This window comes from Idiotropiscis lumnitzeri, chromosome 17 (assembly GCF_059441095.1).
Source record: "Idiotropiscis lumnitzeri isolate Australia: NSW breed Sydney's pygmy pipehorse chromosome 17, RoL_Ilum_1.0, whole genome shotgun sequence".
NCBI lineage: Eukaryota > Metazoa > Chordata > Actinopteri > Syngnathiformes > Syngnathidae > Idiotropiscis > Idiotropiscis lumnitzeri.
In genome coordinates, this window is record NC_142407.1 from 10,217,477 (window position 1) to 10,231,901 (window position 14,425).

General features: G+C 41.9%; 1 protein-coding gene across 4 annotated transcripts in view; it reads right to left on the bottom strand.

Moving 5' to 3' along the window:
- Positions 1 to 3,334: 3,334 nt before the first annotated feature.
- ltbp3 (latent transforming growth factor beta binding protein 3) overlaps positions 3,335 to 14,425 on the bottom strand; it is a 28,977-nt gene continuing 17,886 nt past the window's right edge. For 2 of the 4 annotated variants that reach the window (XM_088278860.1, XM_088278863.1), the window contains exons 8-28: positions 14,279 to 14,386; positions 14,133 to 14,189; positions 13,850 to 13,927; positions 12,663 to 12,791; positions 11,665 to 11,796; positions 11,456 to 11,584; positions 11,260 to 11,379; positions 11,049 to 11,171; positions 10,210 to 10,332; positions 9,961 to 10,080; positions 9,107 to 9,235; positions 8,560 to 8,730; positions 8,007 to 8,087; positions 7,783 to 7,911; positions 7,493 to 7,630; positions 7,281 to 7,421; positions 5,731 to 5,859; positions 5,111 to 5,272; positions 4,943 to 5,032; positions 4,428 to 4,556; positions 3,335 to 4,186 (exon numbers count right to left, since the gene is read on the bottom strand). In XM_088278860.1, the coding sequence (XP_088134986.1) occupies positions 4,035 to 4,186; positions 4,428 to 4,556; positions 4,943 to 5,032; positions 5,111 to 5,272; positions 5,731 to 5,859; positions 7,281 to 7,421; positions 7,493 to 7,630; positions 7,783 to 7,911; positions 8,007 to 8,087; positions 8,560 to 8,730; positions 9,107 to 9,235; positions 9,961 to 10,080; positions 10,210 to 10,332; positions 11,049 to 11,171; positions 11,260 to 11,379; positions 11,456 to 11,584; positions 11,665 to 11,796; positions 12,663 to 12,791; positions 13,850 to 13,927; positions 14,133 to 14,189; positions 14,279 to 14,386 (2,570 nt within the window). In that variant the 3' untranslated portion in view covers positions 3,335 to 4,034. The remainder of the gene's footprint in view (positions 4,187 to 4,427; positions 4,557 to 4,942; positions 5,033 to 5,110; positions 5,273 to 5,730; positions 5,860 to 7,280; positions 7,422 to 7,492; positions 7,631 to 7,782; positions 7,912 to 8,006; positions 8,088 to 8,559; positions 8,731 to 9,106; positions 9,236 to 9,960; positions 10,081 to 10,209; positions 10,333 to 11,048; positions 11,172 to 11,259; positions 11,380 to 11,455; positions 11,585 to 11,664; positions 11,797 to 12,662; positions 12,792 to 13,849; positions 13,928 to 14,132; positions 14,190 to 14,278; positions 14,387 to 14,425) is intronic. The other 2 variants (XM_088278861.1, XM_088278862.1) reach the window with 2 other exon arrangements.

Consider the following 14,425-nt stretch of genomic DNA (forward strand, 5'->3'; position numbering starts at 1 on the left):
GCTCCTACTACTGCTGATGTCATCAAAATTGCATGCTGGATTCGGAAATGCTATGTTGGTCATGTCGGTGTATTATTTATGGAATCCACTTCAATTTTCGTTTTTTTTCATCTGGGGTAGGCTCCATCTTGTCCATGACGCTAAATCAAGTGCTATGGTAGCTGCATGGCAGGATAGTTGTTGGATCTGTATGTGCCCTGCCAGTAGTTCCCTCCGACAAGTTCAGGGTGTGTACACTTCCCTAAATAAAACTTAACAAAAAAAGAAAAATCCAATCCCCCGAACATGCTTGTTTCATAATAATGTGAACGCATGAGTGACCCAAGATGGGTGAAGTCAACTGGTCACTTTATTTTTGCTTGTTGACTCGCTGCAGCATTTGCATAACCGTCATTGGTCAGTACAACAGCACTAATGGAATAAAGATGATTCTGATAGGCTAACAGAAATGTTGGGAATATTCTTAACAGAGCAAACAAATTATTTGTCATTGCAATCCCCACTAGTTGATCTGACAGCTGCCAGCCTGGCTTCATTTATATTATAATATTGCTCCATAAAAAAAAAAAAAGGTCTCAAAGGGATCTTAGAAAAGACAACCAGTCCTTGTATTTGCTCTATACTGAGTTGCGAAGTGACATAAAGAAGGCATACTTAAAACTGAGGACCTCTGGCATCAAAAGTCAATCCTGGAATACTCTAAAATCCCAAGACGCTATAATCGGTGCCTTTGAAACATGTAAGCAGTGCAACTCCGAGCGCCTATTTTTGGGTCTGTGTGCTCCATCTGCACTGGAGAGGGTGGGTGCATGCGCGTGTGTGGGTGTAGCTAAACCAACAAAGTGGTAGTGGGGAGGACTTTATGGGATGTTGGGTCTCCTTGGGAGGGCTGAGCAGTTGGGAAAATAGCATCCCATTCATTACGAGCCGTTTGTGGAGGCGAAAAAGCCAAGCGAGTTTTGTTGGGGATGTTTTATTGTAGCCGAAGCTTTCCAATGAGTCTTGACACCTGGCAATTAATTTGAAATGTTTTGTATTGCCCCGAACACCCGTTGTTGAGCATCAAAATCTTCCGTGATGTCAGTGCTTTTTCCGTCAGTCCAAATGATACCTGATAAACGAAATGTCTCTAATGACTTTTCGGGACATGGGACATTTCCTATACCTTCCCTGAAAGCATTGAAAAAAAAAAAAACAGGCACAGCTGTATTAGGCGAACTGGACAGTCCAAAGCACTGAAAGATGTCTTGCTGTGTATACATCATAAAAGCCCCTCCAATCACACTAATGAATCTGCGTGAAAAGGTGTCAACATTTTTAACACACACCCAGCATGTTTACACCCCAGGGCCCAGACCCACACCCGTGCTGGGAGCTCATCCCCAATCCACTGTGACAAAGGGAAAGAGCTGAGTGCAGAATATAAGTCCGCCACTGGCTGCCAGAGTGCGTCCAGCACATTGCTTTCTGCAGATTGCAGCATTTTGAGCTAAACCCCCCTCTGTCTGCTCTCTATAGATGAGACCCGGACGGGCGGGGGGGTCATCGTTGGTGCGTGCAGCAAACGAGGGTGGGGTCGCAGCCGGCAGGCATGCGTTTGGCAAAGTTGGCGTGACTGTGCTTTCACATGGTTGGACATGATGGGCGCTTATATTTTCTCCTAGTGAAATGTGGGACTGATATTCCCAACCTTAAAGCTGAATCATATGACTCCAGTCAAGGGGAGGTAAAAGAGGAGGGGCTCCATGCTGCCCTTTAAGAATCATCAGAGGGACTTGAGAGGCAACTCTGGAGCATAGAAACAGTCAACCTGCAATAAAAGCAAGTGGCAGGCTGTACATTTCCCACCTAGGCCTTCAGTGAAGTCCTGCTTAATAATAATTTACAGAAACACACTTACACAGTACTGAGTGAGTGTTGAACGACCTAGCTTCTCTTGAAAGGTCCGTCTTGAAAATACCCGCGCAAGTGTATCTTAAATCCACATTTTTCCCTCTTTTGGCCATTGTGGTTTAAAAAAAGCAAGAATATATTTTAGATTTTCGAACAGTCGCTAGTAACGACTTCCGGGTGTGTTGATCCCGCATGGCGCCGCCCCAATCCAATCACAAGAGGCGTTCATCACCTTCAGCGTAAGGACAGTGAGAAGGCTCACTGTAACCAACTCGTCATCTGATTGGCTATCGGAACTGTCTATCTACTCTGAAAGTCCATTGATTTTGACAGGACAGTCGCCCGCACGATTGTATCTGAAGGCCTCGGACGAATAGTGCGTGCGACTGGTATTGTGAAATCTGCCTGGCAACACGAGCAAGGAGAATTCTGATTGGATAAAAACTCTCACTGAAAAATACAACACTAGGATATAATATAACATCAATGTGAAGAGTATGATCATTTATTCTTGATTATGTTAGGCCAGTTGAGAAGGCTTTGAAGTCCTTGACTGCCATAAAATTTAAACCCTGATCATGTACTGTCATATGAAAAGGGTATATGATGCAAGGAACAAATTATCCAAGTTATGTCAGCTTTATTTGGTGAGAGGCGTTTATTTGTTCAAGTGGCACCCGATGACTAACTTGAAGCATGGCATCTCGCACTATTTTTGGAGATATTTTGGAACTATCTGTACCTCACCGGTTTTAACTTTGGCGCAAGATATTTAAAAGGTTGGTTGTTTGCGTAATCATTCCAAACTACATTACCTATTTGTCTGCTCTCCGCTCGTCGCCACACACATTTTTTCTAAAGTAGCCAAGATTATAAAATGGCTTTGCGCTTTCTATAAAAACAAGTTTGTAGTTAACCACGGGACTGATAGAAGGAGACAAGTCATTTCAGAAAGTCATTGCTGGGTATGTTTATCCCGCCACCCCCACTTCCGCCGAACCCGCAGCACACCTACTTGAGTTCAGTGAATGCAGTGCAGAGCAATCAGAGGTTTACTCTCCGGGCAGTGCGACCCACTAAAATGTATAAATATCCTCTCGCCACCTTTCCAAGTCACCTCAAAAGGGCAGCTATGCTATTTCCGTTGTAATTGTTGCTCAGCTTCCATTTCTTTGCGCCGTGACCTCGTTCTTATCTGGCTAAACTAGTTGCTGAAGGTCACCCTGATGTTCCAGATTGAAATTACATAATGCTCTGACAGATTGAAACCAGGACAGCGAGGGGGCTGGTGGCGCTGTAGCGACGTGAAGTCCCTGAGCTCACAGGATGAGCAGCATCATCTTTGTATCGGGACCAAACGATTCAAATACGAGGCGGAGCTGCAAATTCTCAATCGGCACGCATACGCTCAAGCAACAGACATAAAATGCAAATGCAAAAATTAGTTGAAACGTTTTTGTTTTATTATTAAATTCTTAACACATTTTCAAAATGGTTCAATGCAGCAAAACATTCTCGTCTTTCCAAAATCAGCTACAGTTGGCAAACACTCCCACCGTTCATTGCTAAGTGTATGTTTATTTTTTTTTTTTTCAATTTCTAGCTTAGGTGCACATGTCAAATTATACAAAAACTTCAGGTCTCTCATATTTTACATCAACAAAATGGACAAGTTTTACAGCAACTCTCAATCCACAAACTGTACAATAACACAATCAACAATCTGCGTTTGAATAACACAATTCAAAGTAGGGCAATTTAGAATTAAATACAAAGGAGTAATGAATGCGGACGAAGATTTAAAGAGGGATAGCGCTACGCGTAGCCTTCAAACAATGTACAAATCTCAAATGGGCTTCAGTAGAAAACATCAGCTAAAAAAAAAACATTAAAAAACAATATCAAGTTCTCAATATTTAATTACAAAAACATTTACTGAAATTTTTATCATCCCAATTTTTTTCCCCTTTATTTTTATTTTTTTTTAACGGGCAGGAAAGGAGCTAACAGCATTTAATCTTATGACACGGCTCCTTCCACGGTTTTATATCGACTGTGTGTGTACACAGTTCCTTGTTCTAAATGGAGTGTGTATTGCGTATACTGTGCATGGATAAATAAGAGCGACACGTCAAAGGGGGTTACTGGGTTCTACGGCGGACACATTTGTTTGGCCTGCGTGTGGCCACAAAGCCGTGTTTGCAGTAGCACTTGTATGAGCCCACAGTGTTCACACAGCGCGCGTTCTCGCACGGGCTACTGCGAACTCCTGGTTCTGCACACTCGTCAATATCTGGGGGTTGAAATCAAAAGCAGAAATAAACACAAAATGCATGTTTTCGGATAACAGTCCAACTCAGCATGGTAGAAAATGAAACGTTGAGGTCGATTGTGTTGACACAACAGGGCGTACCACTCACTGGTACTCGTAAAAATGGACTCATATTCGCATAAAATGTCCATCACTGATGCTGCGTGAAATCCACGTCTGCTCTGTCAGTCACTTCAATGTGCGATAAAATAAAAGTACAAACCTATACAGCGGGTGTGAGAGTGGTCCAACCTAAATCCTTGGTTACATTCACACATGGTGCCCAGATAGGAGCGCACACAGTGGCCATTTGCACAGCTGCATTCGTCGGAATCCTCCTCCGAACTGTCACCTGAAAGAGAACATTTTTCATATTTGGAAAAATGTGGCATGGATGGAAAAGGATGGTTGGCTGAGTTTAATAAAAAAAATTAAAAAAATAATCGATTTTACTTTTCATCGCCCGATATCAATTCGTAAAAACATTCATTTGTATTTGTCTCAAACACGCACCAAAATAGAAACAACAAAATAGACAGAAATTGATTTTTTTTTTCTTGATAGGTATCATCCAGCAAACTTTATCCACGACAAAATTCAGAAAATAGTAGAATAGACTGTTTTGTAGTAGGAGTAGTTTTTCTCTGTGGGTCTACATGCATGTGCCTTTAAGAGGCGGGGCCTAGTGGACTAAACACACACGGTGTGAACGCTATATTTAAAAAAAAAAAATTTAACCTGGATTATAGTTCGCGAAAGCTGTCAGGATATCCTGCTCCCCGTCTGATTCCGTCTCCAGGTGCATCTCGCACAAATGGTTGAACATCTCTGCGTACAAACAAGAAAGACCTTCAGGAAAACTCAAAGTGACAGCAACACGGCAGCGTGTCGTTGACCTTCACTCACCCGAATGCCTCGGTGGGCAAGTGTTGCACTCTGGCCCCCAGCCGCGTCCGTAGTGGCAGCAGCACTCCGAGTAGGTCACCAGCATGATGCTCCGTGGATCGCTGCAGATCAAACCCTCGTCCACCTGCAGGAAACACACGTCTTTGTGGGCCGCAGTCCGATCTAAAGGAAGAAAACAGCATTACATTGAATTACAGAATGAGTACAGAAAACCTTTTTTTTTTCATGGTCATAAATGGGCGAATATAAATGCATGGCGTTGAGGAATTTGAAATCAGACTAAATAACAGCTTTGAGTAGTAAACTGCTCACCTCCTAAGGCACACCTGCACACTCTAAAATGCCCCAAAGTGGTATCACAAAAAAATGCCTTTAGAAAGATGAGAATGTTTCAAGAACTAGCACTGTACTTTTAACAACACAGTTATTTATTTTACTTAGCTCATTTAAATGCTCAAGCAGATATAATAATATGAACTGTGACAAAAAGCTTGCCGCCAACTATGCTGCGGATGAACACATCGAAATGAGGAGAAATCACATGTAGCACCGTGGTGCCAAGAGTCTTTCTGGAATTTATTTATTGATTTTTTAAACTAGCTGATTTTGATTTTACCCACCGTCATAGACGCACTGTTTGAGCGCTGCACTGAAGGTGCGTGGAGGGTCACAAAAACAGTGAAAGGAGCCGGGCGTGTTCTCACACCTCCCATTCTTACAGTACGAGGGATCCTGGCACTCATTCACATCTGCAAAGGGCACCACAGACACTGGTTACAGTATGAACATCTGTTTGGGGCCGGCTAGACTTGGCAAAGTGGTGGACACAGAAACAGTTGAGTCATTGCTAACAAAGAACCTCAGACAGTTCAGACTTGACCAGGGGACTGACTACATGTCTGACGAAGAGGAACAGAAGATGCCAGAATGAGATGTGTGCACTGCCCATGAAATTGAAGGGGCAATCCCTCCCTCTTGTTTTCTCAAACGTGTCAGTCATATCTGAATGCTAGTAAAAAAGAAAAATCCTACCAGGTGTTGTTGAAAAGAAATAGATTGATATTGCCTGGAAAAAAATAACTGCAGGGAAACTTCAATGCGGCTTTTTGCTCCCTTCTAAAACGGTAAGGGCAGTTGAGTATAGGATTTTTTTTTTTTCAATTTTCTCCTGTCTAATCTGGACTAATCCTACCTCACACCGTCCTGCAAACTGTTGTTGTGGTAAACAACTGGTATCACAAAACCACAGGCCCAAATTCATCCATAATAAATAGCATTCGGCCTCGCCAACGCTAAGCTGGAAAGTCGACACCTCGTGCGCAGTTATCATAAACAAAGACACGCGAGCTAAAAGACGCGTTCAGTATTATGCGTGACATTTTGTGGTATCACAAAGTACAACATCAGAGCAAACCTATTTTGTACAACAAGGAATTTAGCAAAAAGAGCCTTTGACTTTTTTCTTCGTCTGCACTGTACGCAGCATTAGCTGCATTTTAATAGTGTTGCACCAGGGATCAAGGATTAGATATCTTTCTAAAGTTGCTGCGTCGACTAGAATTTGTAAATATTCAATTATTTAGTTTTCGAATGAATCATGAACGATTTTTGTTGCTGTAGAAAAAATGGAATTTAAAAAAAAAAAAGAACTGCAGTTTTCATATGATGTAGTCTTGTGATTCTATGTGGCACTCGCTTGCTCCCCCTGGTGGTCATTGAAAGAATCACTACTTAGTACAGTTCAGTTGTATTTAACTTTTAAGTTCAATATTATACTATAAAATACAACTTTATTTATATAGTGCATTTCACATATTGCATTCAATATTTTGGTACAATTTTCATTTAACTTATGTGCAACAGATTAATTACATATGCTGTTTATTTTCTTCATATATTTATGCACAGTGGTAATTTGTTAATTAATTAAATATTAATTAAAGGAATAGACAAAATGTTTTCCGGGAGCAACTCAAAAATTTAATAATCGCACTCTAGTGTACTTTCAAGGTCTATTTTTTTACACCTGCTTTCCTGCCTTGCAATGAAACCAAAGCATGCACTCATCCAGAAAGACAATATTCTTTCCTTTGTTTGGCTGTCTCCGATTACATTTCCATCGCCAACTAGGAACTGAGGCTTGCTTTCTAATAGGAGGGTCTCCACTTACCCGCCTGCTCTTCGGGAGTCACACAACGGTTGCGGTCGATCGCGAGGGTCCAAGGCGGGGAGCAGATGCAGTAGTAAGACCCTGGCGTGTCCACACAGAGACCGTTCTTGCAGTTGGCGAGGTCCTCACACTCATTCACATCTAAGCAAAAAAGATCAACACATCATCACGCCGACGTCAACGTCTTTGGGAGAAGATTGGAGCTTACTCACCAGCCACTGCAGCGATCACGCATTTCTTTTTGTTGGCGTCTGGGGTCCACGGCTGCTTACAGTTGCAGTAAAAGGACCCTTCGGTGTTGACGCAACGGCCATTTCTGCACAGAGACTCGTCGTGGCATTCATTCACATCTGAGGGAAAACAAAAGTGTCATTTACTGAATTAAATTCTCAAACTGCATCATTTTAAAAGATGCAATGGCTAGTATTGCTCAGTTGGATTTGACATTTAATCTTTGGAGATAGTCCCGCTTGCTGGGAATGGTACTTATTTCGACACCTACCAATGCACTCAAGAAGGTTGCCGTCATAGTAAAAGCCTTGTTGACAGTAGCACTCGTATCCCGGCTGTGTGTTCTGGCAGCGACCCTTCTTGCAGATTTCATCGGCAAAAAGAGAACACTCGTCAATATCTGCGAAGAAAGCGTGGACAAGTCTCAGAAAATGACAGTTAATAAGAGGGTTAATGATGTAGGGCAGATAGCGACAGCGATGACATCATATCTACCCTGGTAGGCAGGCCGGCTATACATGAGTCCTTCGTCATAATAGAGACCTTGCCCGTGAGGACACAGGAAGTGGAATTCGGCTGCGTGGATAAGAGAACAAAAGTGGAATTAATATTTTCTCACAACACTTTAATCAGATATTCCCCAAAATGCATCGCGGGTTGGTTGCTAAATTCGAATTCCACTGTCGTGCAAGAATGCTCCAAGACTTTATGGTATTATTATTTCCATACCACGAAAAATGTTCCACAAAACCATCTTGTTGAGCGTAAATCAGTCAACTGTTAACTGACTTTTGAAGTTCGAACTGATTAGTTCAATTAGATTCACATTTTGTGATTTATTTATTTTTTTTGGCGGGGTGGCGTGCCGTGAGATCTAAATCTTGTGGCTTAGTTGAGTAACGGCCATAATGTTCGGAACATATTTGGTTCATTTTACTGCTTATGTTGATATTGCTCAGATAGTGTCACGCCACAAAACCAAATTAAAGACGTGCTCTGAGCATTAACTACAGTTGCTGCTGTCACACTGAGTATGTTTCGGTTGTACCTGAGTGAGAAACGGGACACGGGTAGATCTCACAGTGGTCTCCCCATCCGACCCCGATGGAGCAGCAGCACTCTTGCTTGGTGACGTTGGTGGCCAGGACGCTGTCACAGAACACGGTGTCATCCAGGTTCAGGTAGCACTCCTTCTTCTCATCCGCGACCATCTGAGGTGCTGTGGGAGGGAAGTATAATGCTGAGTCATTATCCAGTAACAACATAAAAAATCAAATCAAATCAAATCAACGGTGAGACAATGATGTCATGGCATTGCGGTAAATTGATTGGACTTTTTACAGTCCGCCTATGCTGTATTAGCGAGGATAACCACGGATTGATTTATTTGTCATTTCAGCTTGGCAGTAGCATGTATTCACTTTGGCACACACAATTAAAGTAGGAATTTCCTTTTTACGTCCTTAAAAGGGAGTACGTCTCGGTAAGTGGTCTGACGTGAGCTGACCCGGAGTCTGAGACTGAGAGGACTCAAATGTTCCAGCCCGGTTTAAACTCGTCATCAAGAAATGGAGGAGGAATGAGAGGAAGCTTACCCTCGCAGCTGTGTTTGTCCTCGGAGAGGACGTAGCCGTGATGGCAGACGCACACATACGAACCCGGCCGATTCTCGCAAGAGCCGTACGGCTGGCAAAGACCCCAGTCGGATGCGCATTCGTCAATGTCTGAAAAGAAAACAAACACGTGATGTAACTTTTTGATTCCAATCTAAACACCAGCCGAAAGAATGTTTTGGTAGATTAAAGTGTGAAAACAGTGCGTTATTGGGGTATTTGCTCAGACATTTTAAAAATAGGCAGACTCATGTTTGGAAAATTACACAAAACAATGACAAATCATATTTGTGGACGCGTAGAGCAAGGGATACTAATAAAATATATATTTTTTTACAATTTGTTTTTGTTTTGTACCAAGAAAAAAAATTTGTTTGAATAATTGTTATTTCAATTATTACTAAAATAATCGTGATTAATATTTTTTTCAGAATTAAGTAGCCCTACTACAATTTACTAACTCTTTCAAGTTACCAGCTTTGACTTTCTGACCAATTATCGTTTTTTAATTCTGACCGAGCTTCAGATAATCCCCCGCTTGAGTCAAGCGGGGAAAAAAACATAAGGACAGCGACAGTTGCCGAAGTACTTTCAGACACAAATACGAAATGAAAACACTCGCAAGGAGCATGGCGAAGACGCTCACGCGCAACTAACGTTGCCGTAAACGACCGGACCTGGAGTCAGAACTTCTGACGTGACTCAGAAAGGGGTTATCAGTATAACTGTGGTTAAAATTAATAAATACAATCCGATGCAATCCAGGTGAACTCAATTGTTGCATTAATTGCTCGCGACGAGCAATAAACCAGGCGGCCTCATTTGGGCCGACTGACCTTGGCATCGCCGGCCTCCCACCAGAGTGTAACCCTTCTGGCACTCGCAGGTGTACGAGCCCATACTGTTGATACAGCGGCCCCTTTGACAGTTTGATGGCCTCTCGCACTCGTTGATATCTGGAGGGACAACGGCAAGGTGTAAATCATGTCTCCACAAACTGAGCTAAGCAAAGTAAATGATGAACTTTTATGTACACTATAAACCACGTCCAAAAAAAAAAAAAAGAGTTGGGAGATAATTCATGCCTTCGCAGTGGCTGCCTTCCTGCGTGCGCTGGTAGCCGGGGTAGCACTGACACTGGAAGGATCCCTCAGTATTGATGCAGCGGCCGTACGCGCACAGCCTGACATCCTCACACTCGTCGATGTCTGCGTGCCATAAAAGGAACACGGAATGAGTGGGAAGCTAATTTCTCACCACACTTCCACCTCCGCACGACCATTAAACGATTGAATAATAAAATATATCTTATTGAAGCCACGTCAAGTCATTATCTATGCATTACCACTTTTCTGGGAAATTAATCAACTATAAGTGCAAGCGACGTGCTCTTGTGAGGATTTAGTGGAAAATATTAACATTCATAACATTGCTCGATATTTTTTTTAACAGTATTTTTAATCAGAAATGCAAATAAACTTTTTTTTTTTTTGCACTGCTTCCAAATGTGTAGCACGTCATATGTGGGAAGACAAATTCCTTGTGTGTTCTGCATACTTGGCCAATAAATCTGATTCTGATCAGTTTTTAATAATTATAATAATAATAAAAATAATGAAAAATAGTAGTAGTAATAAAAATAAAAATAAAAATAAAAATAAAAATAAAAATAATAATAATAATGCAAAATATTAGTAGTAATAAAAATAAAAATAAAAATAAAAATAAAAATAAAAAAAAATAAAATAATAATAATAATAATACTTAAGAATTAAGGGTTAGGTTCATCAACAGGTGCATATTTTTTCTGAAAGGTCATTGCTGTAAATTACAATGCATGGTAAAATTCGTATTCGTTCATTTTGCATTGAAGTCACAGCAACAACTCGAGAAACATTTCATCAACATCTCACATGTGACTCACCACTGCAGCCTTTGCTGTCAACAGAAGGGAGGAAGCCCTCATTGCATAGGCAGCGGTAAGTTCCAGGAAGGTTTTCACACCTCCCGTTAGGACAGATTCCAGGCTTCTGACACTCATTTATATCTGTTGAACGAACATTAAAATGAGCTATTAATTCATTTTTTGAAGCAATAACTTATTTTTATGTGGATTTATGCATTATTGTACTCACCATAACAGATGCCAGAGCGGGCCTCGTGACCCGGCAAGCAAGGAACACACTCATAGGAACCGGGTGTGTTGTCACATTGCTCATTCGGACAGGTGTCAGGACTCAAACACTCATTTATATCTTTAAAAAAAAAATCTAAATAACTTACACTGGCACACATAATGAACGATTTATTTTTTTATTTCCTGTGATTTACCTTCACAAACAGGATGACGGTGCGACCTGCTCTTAAAGCCGCTGTGACATTCACATTTATAAGACCCGGGTAAGTTGACACACTGGCCTCCAGCGCCACAGATGTCCCGCTTAGAGCACTCGTTCACATCTGCCAACACAGTGAAGTAAATTCATGACCTGACAAAAAATAAAAATTGTGGTCGTAACTCATAACTCAGCCTGACTTACCGACACACTTTAGCCTCCCATGCTGTACCATGTGTTTGTAGCCTTGGTGACAGTGGCATTTGTAGCCGCCGTCTGTGTTGACGCAAAAGCCTCTGCCCTGACCGCAAGGCTCCGACTCACATTCATTATCATCTGGACAGGAAGGAGGAATGGCCGCGCATTACTTTTGACATGCACTCACCAGACACAACACTGAGTGCACCCATACAAAGAAGATGAATCTTAAATTCTGCCCTTACAAAAACAAACAAAAGCAATTAGAGCGCACGGCACTCCGCCGATGTAGTTAACATTTTTTCGTCTGGGAAATCAATGCGCCAATTGCAACAATGTTGAATCGCAATAGCTTAAACGGTGTATGATTTTCACAAAGGAATAAAAATGTAGCAGTGATCCTCTGAGAGAGGAAAAAAAATAAATAAAAAAATCACTAACTGATCTGATGAGATTAGGCCAGATTTGAAGCGGGCATGGATTTTCCATATTACATTTTCATCTGTTTGACATCTTCTGACCTTGCGCACACAGCATATTTTCATGAGATTCAATAAGTCTCAAAATATGAAGGATATTTTGTATGTTTCTTAAAAAAGAAAAACGGCAGAAAGCCGCTTAGATATAAATATCAAACTCACCTCAATGACAACAAAAGCTAAATATCTCTCTCTCTCTCTCTCTCTCTCTCTCTCTCTCTCTCTCTCTCTCTATCTCTCTCTCTCTCTCTCTATCTCTCTCTCTCTCTCTCACTCTCTCTCTCTCTCAACCTGTCTTGCATCCCACTACACTTTGCAGTGTGCCCCTCATGAAATATTCAAAGCAGCACCCATTCATTCGCTACTAACTAATGAGAAAATGCAGCTTGGAAAAAAAAAAAGTATGTAACAGGACACAATCTGCTGGAAGCAAGTGGACATGCATGCATGTTTCCTCTGTTGGTATTGTCCCCCCCCCAAAAAAGGTCCAGGTGTGCACCTCCTTTAACCGCCATCGTCTCTTACCCTCACAGATGTTCCTCTGCGGGCTGAGACGGTAGCCGGGGTGACAGTGACAGATGTGGCCGTTCAGGCTGTTCTCACATTCGCCGTGACCACAAATGTTCCTGCTTAGCCTACATTCATCTGTCTCTGCTTCAGGGAGGAAACACACAACATACTAGTGGGCCAGCATCTGCTACCGTACAGCCATGCATATACACTCACCGGGCACCTTATTAGCGAACACGTTTGCTAGCACTCTGGGAAAACCATTTGTTCCATGCGCAGATTTATGATGCCACAAAATATCCATCCGAAAGGATATTTAATGAGCTGTCATGAGTGACGAGGCCATTTGGGCCAAAGAAATATGACTGTTTCACGATTGTAATTCAGAGAGGAATATGATGATGGAGAAGAAAATATCAGAACGTTATCAGCTTCCTGAATTATTAATGAGCTAGGGATCGACCTGCGCTTTGTCATTCCTGAACGTCAAATTTTCAAGAAGCCCTCAGAGTTTCGGTCACCTGTAGCCTACCTCAAAACGTTTCGTGCTCAACCAGAGTACTACGGCTTCAGATTTATTTTTTTTTTTATCATTAAACCAAGCCCGTGTGGACCCAAATCAAGTGACAGGTGAGTGCATACACATCCAGTTCAAAGTAGACATGAACTGAATGCCCAAGCTTGGCTTTCTAGTGGGTTAAAATTCTCAGGAAAGAAGCACGAGTAGGACCATAAAAGCATAGAAAGCAGAAAAAGATGAAGAGGTAAGGAGCAACATTCCATTAGCAGTCATGCTCAAATTTAGGCTCGGCACCAATCGGCACTTGGCAGCGTGAGAAAAAAAAAAAAAACCAGACCAACACTTATGGTTAAAGGTGCTGTGATTCATATGTCAGTTAATGGGTGAGTTATGTGGACAAATGGCAATGAGATGTTTTAAAATGTAGTGCAGTGGTGCCAACTTGTTTTAATCCAAAACACAGACAATATCATTTAGTGGAATGCATATCATAAATGAAAAAGATTCAGTTTTGTACTTACTAAAAACAAGTCAGATGCATGCTAACGTAATAAAAAAACGTATTAGTAGCGTTAGCTTCTCATTTGGGAGCTACTAGCCTAAAAGTCATCCCATTGTTTTCTGCTGATCTTTCGGGGTGGACGACACTGAACGATGAATTTGACATTCGCAGACAACTCACGTGAGACTTTGGTCTGGGTTTCAAAGGGGTCATTGCCAGGGGTCATTCGGATGATTGTCGGAGGGGTGGGTTTGACAACTGCCGGCAGAACAGATAAAAAATGGATAGGACAGAAAGCAGTTGACTGTTGAAGTCAACACGAAAGTACAACAAGGAGTCAACTTTGTGGCTCGATTCTGAAAGTGGCGTGTGTGACCCTGGGGAGTCTTTTTCCCGACGTATTACAATAAAGTGTAATTGCACATCCACTCCAGTAGTTAGCAGTGGCACTCTCCTGGCTTACCAGGAACGCGTTGACTGTGAGAGCTGGTTGGAACCTGCTGCACAACAGTTGTTGTCTCTGGATGAGAACAAAAAAAAAATGTCATAAATATTATAATTGTGATTGTGCTTGCAAGTACCAATGTGTGAAAAAAAGACTTTATTGACCTTCTTTGTCAGGCTTGTGAGGGTAGGGCATCGGGGGGAAGGCCAAAGTTTCTCGAATATTATGGAGAACGTAGCCTTTGCCAGCAGGGCAGATATTACTGAAGGCCACTGAGGAGCAAAAATGAAATTCCATTGAAATTAAATGCA